Below are 20,667 nucleotides of genomic sequence, written 5' to 3' on the forward strand. Positions count from 1 at the left end.
AACAATTCCAAATAACATTTCTTATCTTGCTTGGGGGAAAAAATACATATATATGGCTAACAGACCCAAGGGGGAAAAAAAATCCCAAACAAACCAAACCAAAAGACCCACTGCATTATAACTTACCACACTTCTTCATTTTAAAACACTATTAGTTATAGATACATGAGTATCATGATTTTCCATTTGAAATAATCCAAGCTTAAAATAAATTAGTCTTTTTTTTTTTTTTTTTGAGACGGAGTTTCGCTCTCGTTACCCAGGGTGGAGCGCAATGGCGCGATCTCGGCTCACCGCAACCTCCGCCTCCTGGGTTCAGGCAATTCTCCTGCCTCAGCCTCCTGAGTAGCTGGAATTACAGGCACACGCCACCATGCCCAGCTAATTTTCTTGTATTAGTAGAGACGGGGTTTCACCATGTTGACCAGGATGGTCTCGATCTCTTGACCTCGTGATCCACCCGCCTCGGCCTCCCAAAGTGCTGGGATTACAGGCTTGAGCCACCGTGCCCGGCCAAATTAGTCTTTATTTACTCATTAAGTTCTACTCAAAGTAATTATTGTCAGAGGGATCTAAACAATTTTTTAGCAGTTTTCTCTGGCTTAAAAAAAGACTTCCCCTTCTTGAAATACCAAACACCTATTTTCAAATTTCAAGTGGACAGCTTTCAAATAATGTTTAAAAAGTCAATTACTTAGACAAAGTTAATTCGTAAGGTTGTGACTTCCACAATAGAGAAAGATTATCAATATTAAGGCTGACATCTGGCAAAACATACCCAAGGGGATGATTACATTAACTAGGCACAAAAGTGGGGCTTTGCAGAAATCATAAACCAGTTATGCTCTACAAAACTCTATGGGGACCTACTATCATCAGTAACACAATAAGGATAACACTGAATATTCAACTAAAAGATGAGCATTCCTATTGGTGCATTTTTCTTCCATAAAACAAAACCAGTAGAAAACACTTTCCATCAAGAAGGATAAACACAGCAACTTCAGCCATATAATACATGAACCTAGTATGCAAGTTTACAGTGAATCTTAAGCAAGGGATTTGTTTATGCAAACTGCACATGGACTTCTCCTATGTGTGTCCTTAATTACACAACTCAACTGTTTTTTGTTTTTGTTTTGGAGACAGGGTCTCGCTCTGTCATCTAGGCTCGAGTACAGTGTTGTGATCACGGCTCACTGCAGCTGTGATCCTCCCACCTCAGCCTCCTGAGTAGCTGGGACTACAGGTGCGTACCACCATGCCTGGACAATTTTTGTATTTTTAGTATAGGTGGGGTTTTGCCATGTTGCCCAGGCTGGTCTCAAGCTCCTGGCCTCAGGTAATCTGCCCGAGTCAGCCTCCCAAAGTGCTGGGATTATAGACATGAGCCACCACGCCCAGCTCAAGTGTTTTTTGATATATAAATAGAACCCAAAGATTTGGGACCATGCTGACATATCTAGTATAAACCATAGTGAAAAGAAAGGGTTAAGAAAAAGGTTAGTAAACTATGCATAATAGATTAATACTTTCTGCAAATGAAAAGTTTTGGAAATTTAGAGAAAATAAAGGGAGATTTTAAGTCTGTAAAGGAATCCTTTGATTTGAAGGTAGACAACAGTAAGCTGGAAAAGGTTAGTCCACTTAGCTTCCACTTGTTCCTTTAATATCTAAGTAACTTCCCCATATTGATAATCTGAAAGTTAAATAAGTCTAAGTATTAACTAATTTAAACTTACCAAGCTATTCTTCATATCAAGATAGTTAATTTTTGTCACACAGTTTTATAGAAATGCTTTTTCAACATGGTGTCTAGATATCTTTATTAAAACCTGACTATTCTAGTTGGTTATTAGATACACGTAGGGAGAAGATGGTTCTTATACTATAAAATTAGGTAGTCAGAGAATTTACTTTAGTATCCTAAGTTATGAAAACTGAGCATGTAATAATGTCTTGGTAGCCTAAGATGGTTATGCATCAACATCTACAATCAGTCTTTCAGAAAATTACATTTTCTGAACTGCCAGAATTAAAGTACAGTTTAAATCAACCACCAAAACCACACCCAAAAGAAACAAACAAAATGAACACGCACACACACGAACTCCACTAGAGATACCAAGTATTGGAGCTCAATTTTCATTCAACAGCTTCAGCACACATAATACTGTCTTCACATCTAAACTTTAGAATTATTTAACTTGAGTTTCACACTCCAAAACATGCCACAACAAAAAGTCCAAAGAAATATTTCTGCCGTATTCATGATTATTTACTGTTTGTACTAAACTGACAAATATTCATCGTACTAGCCAATTTACATTGCACAGATTGTATGTTTACTTAATCAATGGTCCATATTTATAAATGACTTAGTTAGAAGGGTTAATTTTTAAAACCTAAAAGGGAGACTGGCATCAACCTTTGATGAATTATCTATATTAAACTGTGTAAGGCTACAAATATTCTGCCTTACCCGTTCCCTTGAGTACTGGAGCAGCCTGGAGAGTGGCTCAGGGAAGTGCTGCCAGCACATGGACTTTTCTTAGTGGACAGATCAAGTACACCGTCTGCAGAGACACAAAAAAACACCTGAGGACATTAAAAACTCAGAGCAAATGTCAACTGAATAGGCTAAATATGAAAAAGCAGTAGGCTTATTCAACTAAGCAAATACGCGAGTCATATATTTAAGTTATAAAATCAATTCAATCCTGAAGCAACATAAATTTAGCAAGGCATGTTATACTTAATATCTGCAAGGGCTAAATATTAATGGGGCAAAAGAAAAGATAAAACTTGTTACTGAAGATGTTAAGATATAGTGAGATACTAGAAATAGCAGTTTACATAGCATGAGGTCCTCTGTTCTCAGATGCAATTTTCTAAATTTACCTTGATCAAAGCATAGAAGTTTTTAATGTTCTACAGTGGCATACAAACTATAGAACGAAATCCCTCGAGAGCTAAATCTACCTGAAACTCCAAAAGTACATATAAGTTGGACGTAGAAAATTTTAAATAAGATAAAAAAATTATTTTTAAATTTAAGTTTATGTCATTAAAGTACATGTATATACTAAACATGATGGTCTGTAAGATGAATCCGTTGTTAATGATTTATAATTTGGGTGTGTCCTAACAGTTCTCTACACGTATCTATAAAAAATGTATACTTGTATTTAATCTTTTGAAAAAATTTGCAGAGATTCAAAATTCAATTGCTGAATTTTATGAATGCAAGAATTAAGACGACATTAAAAATTGTCGAGGAAAGTTTAAAGAAAGAAGAATGAAACTGTCTTGATACTGATGAGAGCCTGGAAGTACAACCATTCTTTACTGCAACTAGACCAAATCACAAATTCATGTTATTAATACATAAAGTTAGAAGACTTCCTTTTCCCTCAAAGACATTTTTCTCCTTATAGAAATATGTAGAAATCTTTTAAGGATATTATTCTGTCCAAAATTAACAGAACAAGATAATACACAATGTCTCTAATTTTCAGTCGGCCAGCAGAGGGGTCTTGATATCTAGTTATGTTAAAAATCACCCGAGGGTAGACCTACTTACAACTTGTATCTAAAGACATTTTGACTCCCTATTTCAGGCTGCTAGAAATAAACAGGCAACTGGGTTTGTAAACTAAAAAAACCCCATACTCATAAGTGTTCTGTCTTTTAGAGTCACTAATATTTCTAAAAATATAATTATAGGCTTATAGAACCAATTATCCTATTAGACATCTAACCCAATTAGACACATCTAAGAAGCAAAAGTACTGCTTAAAACATTTCCAGCCAAAGATACTATTATTTAAAGACAAGTCAAATAGACAATTTGTCTAATCAAACAGGCAATATATTTTAGGTCTACCACTAAAAATATTGTGGTTTTGGTTGAAAACACATTCATTAAGGAAATATAATTTTTTTTTACTTCATTTGAAGTCTGCATACTATAATGTTATAATGTAGCTCAAATTCTTCTTTGTAGGAGCATGCTATCAATACAATGTATCTCTTAAGTATAACACTAGTCATACAAGTTAAATTAGACTAAGTGGTATCATTTTATGTAAACCTACATTAATACTTTAAATATAATTCTATGTTGCCATTCTCTCAAAATAAACCTGAAGCTTCTGATGCAATAAAGTGAAGAGATTTTTAATGAAAACTACCAATTTGTGGAAAAGAAAACAGTCATCAATAAAAAAGATACAACTTTGTAAATACAGTAACCAAAGGTACATGAGCAATGTGAACTAGGAGGTCTCCTGTCAAGAAATCTCTCAGAACTCAGGTATTTTGTTTGCTGTTCACCACACAAGAAAAGGATAAAAGCAAAGAAAAACTACTCAAAAAAAGTTGATTTCAAAGAGGTTCTTTAGGAATTAAATTTATTTTCCAAAATAAACATGTATTTCTCACCAATAAATCCACACATCTCATAACTTTGCTATATATTCAAGATTTCTATGACAATAAAATCTCAGTACAAACATCACCGATTTACTAATTGCAGTGGTTCAAACAGTGACTGAGCTGAAATGCTTGCCTCAATTTTCGTGAAATTAAAGGTAAAATGAGATCACAAAGCAACAGGAATATCTACTAAAGAAAATAAACTTCAGAGACTCAAGAAACATTTTCTAAACAAAACAACCTCTTAACTTCATCACTTAGTGTCTTCAACAAATTCCCTTTTGGAAATACTTTCAAGTTAGTCAGTGGATGTATGTGTTTCTGTATTTATAAAACACTGAACATACTTAACAACCTAAAGAATGTTCTGCTCCTTTCTCTATTTGTAACCCTAGTGGTTTATTTTTCAAAATTCAAATACATGTTTTTCCTTACGATCTCATTTGCAGGGTATGTAACTTACACCTACAAGTAGAGGTGTATTTCTCAGACAGGTGCTAGTCCTAGAAAATTTACAGGTAAGAGGAAAACTTGCTTTTTCATAGGAGTTTTAAAAAACATAAAACTACTTTGGAAAATATAAAATGCTTATATAAATATCAAGCAACTGAAAGATTAGTGACAACTGTAACCACCTGACTTTTCTGGGTGGTACATCAGTCATGATCATGAACTGCTGACAGATAAGGCTGTTAACAACTTGAGCTGTACTTCTCCATCACTGCATAGTAAGAAATAATTTAAGAATCACATTAGTTTTTACGCTATTATTGCTGCTGATGCTCTACTTGACAACAATGCTTTTTGTTCTTTTTTCTCCCCCAATTAAAGTACTCTGATAAGATAGAGGAGACCTTGACATCAAACCATACCTTGTTCGCTAGGTTCTGACTGAGACTTTCTGACAGTAAGGTCCAGAGGTGAGTCTTGGTCAGCCATGAGAAGTTTGCTGAGCACAGGGTTCTGAGTAGTTGCAGCCGTGGGAGAAGTGGTGACTGGAGATGCTTTCGGCAGGCTTTGGTTCTTTGTGCTATTGGGCTGGCTGGGGTCCTGAGTAGAGCTATTTTTTGAGGTATATTCAGCAGCAAATTGTTGGATCATTCGCTGCATGATCTCGCGGGCCACTAGGGGAATATTGGGGTCGGAGACCCAGGGACTGTCTGTAAATAAAGATTTATTTACTTTTAAAGTGGGACAATGTACTAAAAAAAGATAGCTTTCAAGTAAACATAAAATTACATTTTTTCTTAAAATGCAGTTACCTTAAAAATAGTATCTCCCCTTTGACTTATATTTTTACTCTCTAAGCTTTTGAGTTATAGATTTTTAAAAATAAAATTTTCATTAAAATAATTCTAAACATCTTCCCCCCATATAATAATTGATTATGAAATTAAATAAAGGGATAACAAATAGATATCTTATCGGCAAGAATCACTTACCTGATACAGAAATCCCAAAACCCTTCTCTTAGGAAATCATTACTCTCATGTTAACACACCTATAGATCACAGCAAGTTTCCCTAGATTTTTTCCTCAGTCACCTACTCCTAAATATTTGAAGAATATATTCTGAGTTCATGAGTGCTTAATTTACTTTATAAAGACTGAAAGCATACCAAGATTATAAAAGGAGATACTTAATTTTAAGATCCATTTTAGGCTAGGGCAATCATTCTCACACTTTAATGTTCATCAGAATCACCTTGATGGCTTGCAAAAAGAGATTGTTGGGTTCTCTCCCCAGTGTTTCTGATTCAGTAGTTCTAGGGTGGGCTCAAGAACTGGCATTTTAACAAGTTCTAAGATGCTGCTGGTCTGGGGACCACAATCTTAGAACCTCTGGGCTAGGTGTTTAAATGTTAAATCTCAAAAGCCTTAAAAAAACCACATTATTTTCCAAGAGTACATTAAATAAACCCTGCCAACTAGTAAAACAATAGCTAGGGAAATAATGAAATAAACATCTAAATTATCAATTGCTAGTCACTGTAAAGTTTTGACCATAAGAACTCATTAACTGATAGAACTTTCAGGACTGGAAGAGACTTTGAAGGGCAAAAGAGGTTAGGATGGAAGGGAAAATGACTTGTATAAGTACATCATCATCACACCTTTATAATTATCACACTCTAATAACCAGGAAGACTAAGCTTCTCAAGAGCTGAGACTGTGTGTTTTCTCACTGTGTATCTCTATATACCTAACCTTGCCTGGTCTAAAGTATGTATTCAATTTAGTTGAATACTAAATAGGTCAATCAAATCAATCACCATGAAATAGTCCTTTTAAAAAAATAAAATGAAGGAAATGTGTTTACCTCTGTGTACCTCTATATATCTAATCTTGCCTTGTCTAAAGTGTGTATTCAATTTAGTTGAATACTAAATAGGTCAATCACCATGAAATAGTCCTTTTTTTTTTTTTTTGAGACGGAGTTTCGCTCTCGTTACCCAGACTGGAGTGCAATGGCACGATCTCGGCTCACCACAACCTCTGCGTCCTGGGTTCAAGCAATTCTCCTGCCTCAGCCTCCCGAGTAGCTGGGATTACAGGCGTGCACCACCATGCCCAGCTAATTTTTGTATTTTTAGTAGAGACGGGGTTTCACCTTGTTGACCAGGATGGTCTCGATCTCTTGACCTCGTGATCCACCCGCCTCGGCCTCCCAAAGTGCTGGGATTATAGGCGTGAGCCACCGTGCCCGGCCTGATAGTCCTTTTTTTAAAAAAAAGGGAAATGTGATCAAAAGAGTAAATGGTCACTACAAGTTTATATAGATGATTAGTGATAGACCCTCAATTAAAACTTTTTCCCTGATTTTACTGTTTTACCTGTGACCTTTCTTCCCCATCACACTTTTGGGGCTTTCCAAGACAGTTCTCAGAAAACCAAGGTTTCCCTAGTCTTTTAAAGATTAGCTATAGAAGGCAAACAACTTTACCTACAGTATTTTCAAGCTGTAAGGAACTTAAGAGTTTAATTTAGAAAGTTAAAGAAAAACTGACTCTAATTACTAAAATCTAAAATCTCCACAATTAACAACCAACAAACAAATACACCATCAAAACCTCACAGGACTCCTAAGAACAGGCATTCCCCGCCCCCCCCACCGCCCCCGCCAAAAGACAATATTCAATACCAGAAGATGCTCACAAAGTTGTGATATTTATTTCATCTCCTGGAGTTTAATGAGGCTCTCTCTCCTAATAATAATGTTTCTGTCATACTAAGGAATTATTTATAACTCTAACTTTCTTCTCTATAAATAGAGACTGTAAATATTCCAGATGGTTTAAAAATAAAGGTATGGAACTAGGTAAGGTTCAGAAGTTGCTACAGTTAATAACAATGGTTCCTTAGTGTTTTAATAAACATTTTACCCATACACTGTTTTTTAAGTATCTCTATTGAATTTTCTTAGTATCATTTAACTTTCCAGTTAAGACTCATTTTTTTCTATTTAAAACTCCACATAAACTATCGTACAAATTTCAAGTTTTATTTTTATTTATTGATTTATTTTTTTAAAGATGGGGTTTCACCATTATGGCCAGGCTGGTCTTGAACTCTTGACCTCAGGTGATCCACCCACCTGGGCCTCCCAAAGTGCTAGGATTACAGGTGTGAGCCACCGCGCCCGGCTTTTACATACATTTCTTTTTTTTTTTTAAAGATGGGGTCAAGTTTTAATATTAGTTTACTGTTTCCCCCTTAGTAGCTGAAAAACATACAATACATAAAAAATTTCCATATAAAAAAATAAAATTTACGAATTTATGAGATGTCCCTGTGTTTAAATAGTATTAATAAATATAATTAAAGAGCTCTGTGAAGAGTCAAAGATACCAGGACAAGGACCACAGACCAGTATCTTGGAGCATTCAATGTCTGTAGTGTATCTTGTCTCTTTATTGAATGAAGAAACAGTCACAAGACAAGACAGTGTTTATCCATTACATCTCTGCCTTTTGAATTTCTCTATTTTGTGAAAGTTTCTTGAACAGATTTCATTCTTTGACATACTTAAAATACACATCTACAAATATATCCATATCCAGGAGAACACAGCACAACTGAGTCAAATAAAAGCAACAAATCAGATCAAAAATAAAACTCAGAAAAATATGTTACATCACAGCCACCTGTATATCTTAAAATGCAAATCTAACTTAGATTTTTTAATACAAGTGACAAAGTGAGCTAAAAATAAATGCCATTATGACATCTGTAGATGGTATATTGTTCTTAAAGTGAAATTAATTGATTCTGTATCATAAAAGCCTACTTTTATTCCATCTCTGATTTTGCTTAACTATACATAATCTTTACACTAATTATTTAAAACATACCATTTACAATACTTTGAAACAAGGGACCAAATCTAAGCATTTGAATTATTTATTAAAATATGATTCTCTTCAGATTAAAGTGCCCATCATGTCCTTGGAGACTAAACATTTTTGGTATTAATTTAAAGAGTACTAATGACTATCCTGGAGATGGTTATAAGAGAATTATATTCAAAAATAGCAATATTAATACATAAAGGGGAAGGAAATGTCCAAATTCCAAAGCAATAGTTCTTTCTCTGAGCATCCCATGCCTGTACATAAAAACCAATAAACTCAACTTACAATTTCAGAGCATTCCTGTCTCTTGAAATCTATCCTGAAACTAATTCCAAAGTAATAATTCCTCCCCTAAAGGTTATAACCCGAAAGTTTAATTACTCAAAAAAAAAATTTATAAAAACTCTAAAGTTATTCCTCTATGACAAAGGGATGGGACTAGTAGAAAACTGATAAAGAACTTCTCTGTAGGAGTCCTTACACGACTGACCTTATTCCCCCTAAGCAAAGAGTGGATGAAAAGTGGTTCCTCCATGTAAATTACCAAGAGGCAGTCCTCTTTTCAGATAATGAAGCTTGCTATAACAACACATTAGATCAATGACTCTGTGTATATCCTTCAGGAGAGGAGCTGTAAAGATATTTTATTTGAGGCCAGGCACGGTGGCTCATGCCTGTAATCCCAGCACTTTGGTGGGAGGCCGAGGCAGGCAGATCACGAGGTCAGGAGTTTGAGACCAGTCTGGCCAATATGGTGAAACCCCGTCTCTACTAAAAACACAAAAATTAGCCAGTCGTGGTGGCACGTGCCTGTAGTCCCAGCTACTCAGGAGACTGAGGCAGAAGAATATTTTGAACCCTGGAGATGGAGGTTGCAGTGAGCTGAGATCGTGCCACTGCACTCCAACCTAGGCAACAGAGACTCCATCTCAAAAAAAAAAAAAAAGAAAGAAAAAAATTTATTTGGTAAGCAAACTGATAGAACTGCTCTATTAGTTAGTTATACTTAAATGTGATTTCAACAATCAAGTGTTCATAAAACTAAGAAAACGATTATTTTGAACATAATTTTGGAATTCTGAGCAATCTGTAGGGATAATTAGATACAGGAGACTCAGCTGGGAGACTGAGGTCAGGAGGTGCTAGTGGGTGTTTATAGAGAAGTAAGGATGTACTAAATGATTTAATTCTGCCTAGGGATCTAATGAAAGAAAATGGGGAAAATAAGTGCCACAGAAAACAATCTCTGTGCATTTCTTAATTTTATATGACACTACACCTCACATCACCTTTTGGAAATACTGATCACATTAAGCAGAAGCCCAGTTAGTGTCCAACTGTAAAGAAACCCAACAGAACCAGCACTTATCAGACTTTTAACCAATGTCAAAGGGAAAGAGGGGATATCCAGAGGAATGAGAGGTGTGAACTAGAACAGACGAAGAATTATTAAAGAAAATGGAATCACTGAGTCTGCTGAAGATTAAATAAGAATATTTAAGATTATCAAGAGTTTGTATAAAACTTTAGAACCCATCATAGTAACTACCATCTTGGAAATGGAGGAAAAGTGTAACTAAGAAGTATAAATCCATTTAGAATTTCTTAAAAGTAAAGACTCTTCACTAGAAAGGAACATGAAAGAACTTTCCTGAAGGTTCTGGTTGATAGCAATTTTGCTTTGTGAATAGAGAATAAACCTGAATGCCTCTATGAAGGATTTATAAGCCTCAAGAGCCTATGACTAGAGAACTTTTCTGTATTTCAAAAGAAATGTATAATAAGCCAAATATACTAATGTTTCAAGGAGAAAGATAAATTTTAAAAGTGCAAGAGGTTGAGCTTATTAAATGCCAACTCAAATTTAGGGAGAAAAGTTTTACTACATAATAATCATTTCCCTAATTTTAATATAAAAAATTTTATGAAACAAGACTGTATCAAGGAAAAGAGTGCTCACAAATCTAATTTTATAACTACATTTTCTCTCCAAATAAAATTTCAGGTTAGAATTACTAAAAATTCACACAGTTGGTTTTATTATCAGTGATTAAAACAGTAACGGTCTCCATAAGAAAATTTGTGTAAAAAAATGCAGTGCTATTGAGAGCTTAAAATTTTTAGAATTTCATAATAATTTTCTAAACCATTTAATTAAAACTCACCATCACATCAGAGCCTAAATGTGGGGAAAAGTGCTTAACTTAACCCTAATTCCAATAGGAATTTGACCCAAGAGATATAGAGCAATATAAACTATATCATCAATGAAGAAAAACATTTATTTTAAGAGTAACTTTAAAAATGACATTGAAATTACGGAGATTAATAATACAAGACAAGCAGATGCTAAATATCATTCTTCACTGAAACCAACCTTTTCTATAAAAGACTGCATTGAGGAATTCTTCTGCTTGTCTCTCGAATCGAATGATTTTTGCTTGCTCTTGTTTAAGCAGAGCTTCTTGCCCAGCTCCCGAAGCTGGTTCATCCAGACCGACTAAGTGTCCCTGCAAAAATACTTGGTGAAATAGTTGCACAAAAATCTTTCCCCATTCATTATCAAAAGCATAGATATGAAATCAAAGTCAGCAGCAAATAAGGCAAATTAATTTGATGCAATTAAAACATTAAAAAACTTCAGTATAAAATTTATCTCTTAAAAAGTATAAAAGCAAACTAAATGTAAACATATTCTTTGGCTAGATTTTATCCATGTTTTTTGACTATACATTTTGTTCAAAATTTGCATAAACTCTAATTAAACTTTAACTGCTAGAGGGATAATTTCCTTGTGAACACACAAATATACTGGTTCTATTATACTATACCATAGTTATCTTTCACAGGCAATTCAGACAGAATGCTTTAATTAAAAAAAAAAATTTTAATTCCAAATCTCATTTGAGGATCATGTTTGCCTTCCTAGTATGAGCTCTGTTTTTCACCAGACACAAAACAGAACACTTTTAAAGGGGAATTAGGAAAAAAACTCAATACATCTGAATTCACAATTCTGTCTCTAAATTAGTATTTTATAAACGGTGGTTCTCAAACCTTTAGTGGGTTACAAAATTGATTAATTGGTCAAAAGTAACAGCAGCAAAATGAGTTGAGAAATCAAATGCACTGCATGTTCTAAGTGTAAGCATAGCATTATCTTTTGTTAAAATGTATCTATGTCTGAACACCTTTGCAATATAAACAGTGGATCTGGCTGGGTGAGGTGGCTCATGCCTGTAATCCTAGCATTTAGGGAGGCTGAGGCAGACGGATCACTTGAGGTCAGGAGTTTGAGACCAGCCTGGCCAATATGGTAAAACCCAGTCTCTGCTAAAAGTACAAAAATTAGCTAGGCATGGTGGCGCATGCCTATAATTCCAGCTACTTGGGAGGCTGAGGCATGAGAATTGCCTGAACCCGGGAGGTGGAGATTGCACTTAGATCACACCACTGCACTCCAGCCTGGGTGACAAGAGCAAGGATTTGTCTCCAAAAATAAAGTAGATCAGAAAGTTTCTCTGACCAAAAAGTTGCAATATGCTGTACTATACTCATCCCTGAGACTCCTAGCATATAATATAAGTGCAGGAGCACTGGACCATATTGACAATACTTTGTACCTACCTCCACTCTCATTATCTTACAGTAACTGAAAACAAAAGTATTTTTTAAAAAGCTAAAAGCATATTTAAGTATTCTTTAAGTTCTAGTGCATATAATTTATTTGAAATCACCTTAATGTATGAATTAATATCTTTATTTCCACATATAAGTGCTCTGAATAAGAAAATGGAACATATCTTGGCACAATGAAAGGAATTAAATAACACATTGAAGACATGTTATAATGCACAAATGATTCTCTCAAAGATTTAAAAAATACACACTGATATTTGCAACAAGCTTTCTATGATTTCCCATCCTAAGAATTATGTTAAAAGCACGACCAAAATCTGTATTCAGCATCAATTATATATATTGTAAAAAGGTTAATATGAAGAACTCACTGGCATATTCAAACTAAAATAATGATCCTTAAACACTGCTATATAAGGCACAGTAAGTCTGCTATATAATGTAAAAAAATTTAAATGAAATATTTTAAGTCTTATAAATCATGAGAACCTTTATTATAGCTGTATTTGCCAACATTCTCTTTTATAAAAGGCTAAAATACTATTAGTTTTAAAAAACGAGTAACAAAATAATTCTGATACTGATTTAGTATCTAAAAGGTATTAGGAACAGTCATCAATTTATAAAATCCTTAATTGTATTATACTTTGGTACCATTTCACTGTTTAGTGATTTTTTTAAAAATCAGACATTATGTGGCATAGTAACATTCAGGCTGTCCGGGTGCAGTAGCTCACACCTGTAATCCCAGCACTTTGGGAGGCTGAGGCAAGCGGATTACCCGAGGTCGGGAGTTTGAGACCAGTCTGACAAAAATGAAGAACCCGTCTCTACTAAAAATACAAAATTAGCCGAGCGTGGTGTCGAATGCCTGTAATCCCAGTTACTTGGGAGGCTGAGGCAGCAGAATCGCTCAAACCCGGGAGGCGGAGGTTGCGGTGAGACCAGATTGCACCACTGTACTGCAGTGTGGCCAACAAGAGTGAAACTCCATCTCAAAAACTAACAAACACCGTTCAGAGACTCCTTCCTCTACAGAGAAAGCTGTTTCTCTTTCTCTTCTCTTCTACCCATTAAACCTCCACTCCTAAACTCAAAACAAACAAACAAAATCACTAACAAACAAAACCATTCGGGCTGCCTTCTAATTTAAAGCAACACAGAGAAACATAGCATTCAGTAGGCAAATGCTGCATGTTCTTTCTTGAATCAAACAAGTAACAACTGTATCAACCTGAACTCTGAAACATATACACTACTTTTAATTTATATAAATTGGGTACACCTGTTTTGTTTTAAACACTTACTGAGACATAATTCACATAGTAAACAAATCACCCATCTAACATGTAAAATTCAATGGTTTCTGTTTACAGCTATGACTCTCCATCACCACAATCTAATTTTAGAACATTTTCACACCCCAAAAGGAAATTCCATGTTCATAAACATTCAATTACAACTTCTCAACTTGCCCCCAACCCTAGGCAACCACTATACTACTTTTTGTCTCTACAGATATGCCTACCCTGAATATTTCCTATAAATGTGATCACACAATATGTAGTTTTGTGATGACTGACTTCTTTCTCCTAGAATAATGTTTTCAAGGTTCATCCATGTTGATGCATGTATCAGTACTTTTTACCTTTCTACTGTTAAGTAACATTCCATTGTATGAATATATCTCATTTTATTATCCATTCATTAGTTGACAAATAATTGGGCTGTTTCCACTTTTTGGCTATTACATGCTCAAGTTTTTGTTTGGCCATATATTTTTATTTCTCTTGCATACGTACTTAGGAGTAGAATTTCTGTATCATATGTTAACTATTTTGAGGAAGGCCAAACCATTTTCCAAAGCAGCTACATCATTTATATTCCCAACAATGAGTATAAGGATTCTCATTTCCAACAACAATGTATAAGGATTCTGACTTCTCTACATAATCATGAACACTTATTATCTTTTTGATTAAACCTGTTTTAGTAGATAAGAAGTAGTATATATCATGGTCTAAGGTTTGTATTTTCCTAATTGACTAACAATGTTGAGCATCTTTTCATGTGCTTCATGGCATGTTATACCTTCTTTGCAAAAATGTCTATTCAGATTCTTGCTCATTTTTTACTGAGTTAGTTACCATTTTCTTGTTGCATTGTTAAGAATTCTTGATATATTCTGAAACAAGTCCATTATTAGATATATGATTTGTGAATATTTTCTCCCATTCTTTGAGTTTTCTTATTACTTCATTGATAGTACTGATGGTACTGTTAACAGCCGCCAAGTTTTAATTTCAATGAATTCTAATTTATATTTTTTTGGTCACTTGTGCTTTTGATGTCATACCTAAAAAACTTGGTCATGAAGATTTAATCCTATGCTTTCTTCTAAGAGTTTTATAGTTTTAGGGCTTTAGATCTAGGATGCACATCAAGTTAATTTTGTGTATGGTGTAAGGAAGGGTCCAACCTCATTCTCTCGCATGTGGATAATCGGTTCCAGCACCTTTTGGTGAAAAAACAATTCTTTCCCCCAAAGAACTGTTTTGGAATGCTTGTCAAAAGTCACTGACCATATATTTTACTGCTGGACACTCAATTCTACTCCACTATTTATATCTATCCTCATGCCAGCTTCACATTAAGCTGACCAATGTAGTCTGTAGTAAGTTTTAAAATTGGTAAAGTGTAAATTCTCCCAATTTATTATTCTTTTACAAGATTGTTTAGACTATTTCAAGTCTCTTAAATTTTCATATGAATTTTAGGACCAGCTTGTGAATCCTGCAAAGTCAGTTGGGATTTTGGTAGAAAATGCACTGAATCAGCATATCAATTTGGAAAGTAATGTCATAGCAACAATTGTAAGTCTTTTGATCCACAAACATGTCTTTCCATGTAATTTCTTTCAGCAACATTTTGTAATTTACAGAATACAAGTCTTATACATTTATATTTATTCCTAAGTGTTATATTATTTTTGATGCTACTGTAAACAGAACTGTTTGCAAACTTTCATGTTCATATTGTTCACTGCTAGTGTATAGCAATACAACTTTTTTTTTTTTAGATGGAGTCTCACACTGTTGCCAGGACTGGAGTGCAGTGGCGTGATCTCAGCTTGCTGGAACCTCCACCTCCCAGGTTCAAGCAATTCTCCTTGCCTCAGCCTCCCAAGTAGCTGGGATTACAGACACCTGCCACCACGCCCGGCTAATTTTTTTGTGTGTTTTCGGTAGAGATGGGGTTTCACTATGTTGTCCAGGCTAGTCTCAAACTCCTAACCTCATGATCTGCTCGCCTCAGTCTCCCAAAGTGCTGTAATTACAGGCATGAGCCACCACACCCGGCCTTTTTTTTTTTTTTTTAAATGATGTGGTAGTCTGAACCTTGCTGAACTTGCTAAACTCTGTTTTGTGGAGGGATTTTCTATGTACAGCATCATGTCATCTGTAAACTGAGAGAGTTTTACCTCTTCTTTTGCAATCTGAATGACTTTGGTTTCTTTTTATTGCCTAATTTTCCTGGCTAGACCTCATGTACAATGTTGGATTAAGTGGTGAGAGTGGACATCTTGCCTTGTTCCTGATCTTGGGGGAAGCTGTTCAATCTTTTAGCTGTGTGATTTTGTAGCTCAGGTTGAGGAAGTTTCCTTCTATTCCTGGTTTGTTGGGTTTATTTGTTTTTAAATCAAGAAAACGTGTTGGATTTGGCCAATTGCCTTTTTGGAGGATGTCTACAGAGATGATCATGTGGTTTGTGTCACTTACTCTACTAATACATTGTATTACAGTAATTGACTTTGAGTGTTAAACCAGCCAGGTACAATGGCCCATGTCTGTAATTCCAGCTCTTTGGAAGGCTGAGGCAGGAGGATCACTGGAACCCAGAAGTTTGAGACCAGTCTGGACAACATAGGGAGATCCCATCTCCACAAATCAGTTAAAAAAAATTAACAGATGGGCATAGTGGTGCAAACCTGTGGTCACAGCTACTTGGAGGCTGAGGCAGGAGTATTTCCTGAGCCTGGGAGGTCAAAGCTGCAGTGAGTCATGATTGTGCCACTGTGCTCCAGCCTGGACGACAGGGCAAGACGGGACAGATAGACACACACACATAAATAAGGTGTTAAACCAACTTTGCACTCCTTGGATAAATTCCACTTGGTTGTGGTGTATAACACTTTTTATATGTTGCAAAACTTGGTTTGCTAATGTTTGCTGAGGATTTTTTTGTGTTGGTACTCATAAGTGGTATCTGTCTGCAATTTTCTTTGGTTTTCATATAAACAATACTGGCCTCACCGAATGAAGTCTTCCCTCCTCTCTATACTTTGAAAACATCTGTGAAGAAATGGCATTAATTCTTCTTTAAATATCTGATAGAATACGCCAGTGGAGGCAGGGCAGGGTGTGGTGGCTCATGCCTGTAATCCCAGCATTTTGGGAGGCCAAGGTGGGCAGATCGCTTGAGCCCAGGAGTTCGAGATCAGCCTGGCTAACATCGTGAGACCCCTATCTCTATTCAAAAAAAAAAAAAGAAAATACCAGTAAAGATACCTGGCCATGGGCTTTTCTTTGATGGAAGTTTATAAATTACTAATCTAATCTCATTATTCTAAGTTGTGTTAGTTCACTAGGGCTGCTATATATTTTATCACAAATTAAGTGGCTTAAAACAGCAGATTTTTTCTCTCACAGCTCTGGAGTCCAGGCACCCAAAATTAGGGTGTCAGCAGGGTCATTTTCCTTCTGATGGCTCTAGGGAAGAGTCCTTCCTTGCCTCTTCCTAGCTTCTGGTGGTTGCCGACAATCCTTGGCATTCCTTGCCGATCTCTGTCTCCATCTTTACACAGTCCTTTTCCTTCTGTGTGTGTGTCTGTGTCTCCAAGTCTCTCTCTCCTTACGAGGCAACCAGTCATTGGATTCAGGGTCCACTCTAATCCAAAATGACTTCATCATAACGATTACATCTGCAAAGACCTTACAGTGGTCCCCTCTTATCTGCAGTTCTGCTTTCCACAATTACTCATGGTATGGTAAAATAAAGTATTTGGAAAGAAAAGAGAGAATATTCACATAATTTCTATTATAGTATATTGTTATAATTGCTCTATTTTAAAATTACTGTTGTTAATCTCTTATTGTGACTAATTTATAAACTAAGCTTTACTGGCTGGGTGCAGTGGCTCACATCTGTAATCCTAGCACTTTGGCAGGCCACGATGGGCAGATGACAAGATCAGGAGTTCAAGACCAGCCTGACCAACATGGTAAAACCCTGTCTCTAAAAAAACAAACAAACAAAGCTTTTTCATAGGTATGTGTACAGGAAAAAACATAGTATATATAGGGTTTGGTACTATCTGTAGGTTCAGGAATCCCCTTATAAGGGGGAAGACTACTGTATATTTCCAAGTAAGGTCACATTCTCAGGTACCAGGAGTGGATTCATATGTTTTGGGGGACACAACTCAATCTGCATCATAGGTTTATTCAGACTTTCTGTTCCACCTTACATCTGTATTGATAAGTTTGTATCTAGGAAGCTGCCTATTTCATCAAATCCTCTAATCTGCTGGCATACACATTTGTCACTGTATTCCCCAATCCTTTTTACTTCTGATTTCCTCTATTTCATTTGTGATTAGTAACTTGAGTCTTCTTTTTTTTTCCCCATGCTTCCTGACAACTTCGTAACATTCTTGGAGTACAGTCTTCTTTTGTTCTTGATCAGCGATAGCTAAAGTTTATCTCATTTGTTGATCTTTTCACAAAACCAGTTTTTGGTTTTGTTCTTTTTCTCTATCATTTTTCTACATTACTACATTTATTTCTGCTCATGCATCTTTATTACTCTCTCTTTCTGCTTGCTTTGGGTTTAGTTTGCTCTTCTTTTTCTAGTTTCCCAAAGTGGACGATTAGGGTATTGATTTGAGATCTGCTTTTTAAATACAGGTCTTCTCTAAGTGCCTTCTAAGTACCATTAGCTACATCTCATTTGTTTTGGTTAAGTTTTTTGTTTTAATTCATCTGAAACTAGTTTCTAATTTCCTTTGCCTGATCCAATAAAAGCTGGGCTCCACCGAAGGAGCATGTTGTTGCCAGTGTTTGAGGTTTGCTCCAACCCTAGTAGGGCTCTTAACTGTCTCTTAATCTGACTCTCCGTTAAACCTCTAATGTGATTCTCAGAGCCTACTCTGGCTCCGGAAGCTGCCCGATTCACGAAACAAACAAACATACAACTAACAGGTGTGTCATTTCACCTGATGCTACTAATATCATGGACCTTCCAGGTGTCTCTTAACTGTTCACATAGATCTTTATTATTTTCAACACCTTTAGGGGTTAGATTTTCTAAGCCTGAAAGCTCTGGAGTTTTCTATTTCTTTTTGTTGTTGTTTTGTTTTTTTAAAGAGAGGATCTTGCTTTGTTGCCCACGCTTGAGTGCAGTGGCACAATCACGGCTTACTGCAAGCCTTGACCTCCTGGGCTAGCTATCCTCCTGCTTCAGCCTCCCAAGTGTCTGGGATTACAGGCGTGTGCCAACACACCAGGCTAATTTTAAAAATATTTCGTAGAGAAAGAGTATCATTTGATTGCCCAGGCTGCTGCAGAACTACTGGCCTCAAGCAATCCTCCTGCCTTGGCCTCCCAAAGTGCTCAGATTACAGGCATGAGTCACCACACCTTGCTGTAATGTCAACCCTTCCAATAAAATGAACCAATAAGAATAAAAAAGTTTATATGACATACAACTAATAGAGCTAATAAAATGGCCAAGACCAGGTGTGGTGGGTCATGCCTGTAATTCCAGTACTTTGGGAGGCCAAGGCAGGCAGATCACCTGAGGTCAAGAGTTTGAGACCAGCCTGGCCAACATGGTAAAACCCCATCTCTGCTAAAAATACGGACATTAGCTGAGAATGGTCGCATGCACCTGTAGTCCCAGCTACTTAGGAGGCTGAGTCAGGAGAATTGCTTGAATCTCAGGGTGAAGGTTGCAGTGTGCCAAGATCGCACCACTGCACTCAGGACTGGGCAACAGAGAGACTCGTCTCAAAGAAAAAAAAAGAAAAAGTAAAATAGCCAAAAGATAAGGAAAAGTTAAAGAAATCAATTCATGTCATCTCCCCTCAGCTGAATTCTAAAATAATACATTATTTATCATACGGCAAATAACAAAAAGATGCAAAATCTTCTACTGTAACTCAAAAACCATTTTTCTTTGCATTTATTATTCCTAATAAATTTAGGAATATTTATTCATTATTAAAGAACAAGTCATACATTGTGGGGAAAAACTAAAACAAACAATAAAAAAATAAGAAAAAGAACAAGTCATTGGCATAGAACTAAATAGGAGTAAAGTTGGAGATTTAGGCCAGGTATGGTGGCTCATGCCTGTAAACCCAGCATTTTTGGAGGTCCAGATCAGCAGATCATTTGAGGGCAGGAGTTTGCGACCAGTCTCTTAAATCTATGGCACTTCAAGAAACTAGAGAGCTGTAAATTGTTGAGTCAGAAAGTCTTTGCAAAATTATTTCATGAACTGCATAAATCAATATTGAAAAATCACAGTGTATCTTTTTATTTGTGTTTTAATCTATTAAGAGTCTTTCAGGCATGGTATGTGCCTGTAATCCCAGCTACTCAGGAGGCTGAGGCAGGAGAATTGCTTGAACCTCAGATGTGGAGGTTCCAAGATCGCACCACTGCACTCCAGCCTGGGCGACCAGGAGAGATTATATCTCAAAAAAAAAAAAAAGAGTCTTTCTACCCATAAATTGAAACCAATACCATCAAGCTGCTAAATTTTATATTAACTTAATCAGGTACTTGTATTCTTTTCTCTTTTATTCCTCTATACAAATAAAGGTCTCACCATTTGCCAATAAAAATTTGTAAGCCATCTACAAAAATTTATAATCATCTATATTTTCTTTTTTCTTAAAGTAAACATATTGCACAGAAATCCTACAAGGTCATTTTTTTTTTAAATAAATAATGCATGTTTTTCTCATTCTCTGGAAGATCTTGAAAAAAGCTACCTTGTACACAAAGCTATAAAGAAAAAGTAAAAACAACTAGTATTCTCATCAATCTTAGCTATGAACTGCCAATCACTTGACAGATTTCTGCCAATCGCTTGACATATTTCCCTGAAAAACACATATGCAGATACATTAATTTTAAAAAATTAAATGAGATTCACACTGAAGATCATTTTA

At 35.7% G+C, this 20,667-nt stretch overlaps 1 protein-coding gene across 9 annotated transcripts in view; it reads right to left on the minus strand.

Moving 5' to 3' along the window:
* Positions 1-20,667, minus strand: part of LCOR (ligand dependent nuclear receptor corepressor) — a 142,333-nt gene that overhangs the window by 32,151 nt on the left and 89,515 nt on the right. For 8 of the 9 annotated variants that reach the window (XM_012439399.2, XM_021672920.2, XM_012439400.3 and 5 more), the window contains 3 exons: positions 11,167-11,299; positions 5,310-5,597; positions 2,483-2,576 (listed from right to left, as the gene is read on the minus strand). In XM_012439399.2, the coding sequence (XP_012294822.2) occupies positions 2,483-2,576; positions 5,310-5,597; positions 11,167-11,299 (515 nt within the window). The remainder of the gene's footprint in view (positions 1-2,482; positions 2,577-5,309; positions 5,598-11,166; positions 11,300-20,667) is intronic. The other variant, XM_064374024.1, reaches the window with a different exon arrangement.

The sequence above is a fragment of the Aotus nancymaae genome, unplaced genomic scaffold (genome assembly GCF_030222135.1).
Source record: "Aotus nancymaae isolate 86718 unplaced genomic scaffold, 86718_ANA_hifiasm-v0.15.2.pri h1tg000010l, whole genome shotgun sequence".
NCBI lineage: Eukaryota > Metazoa > Chordata > Mammalia > Primates > Aotidae > Aotus > Aotus nancymaae.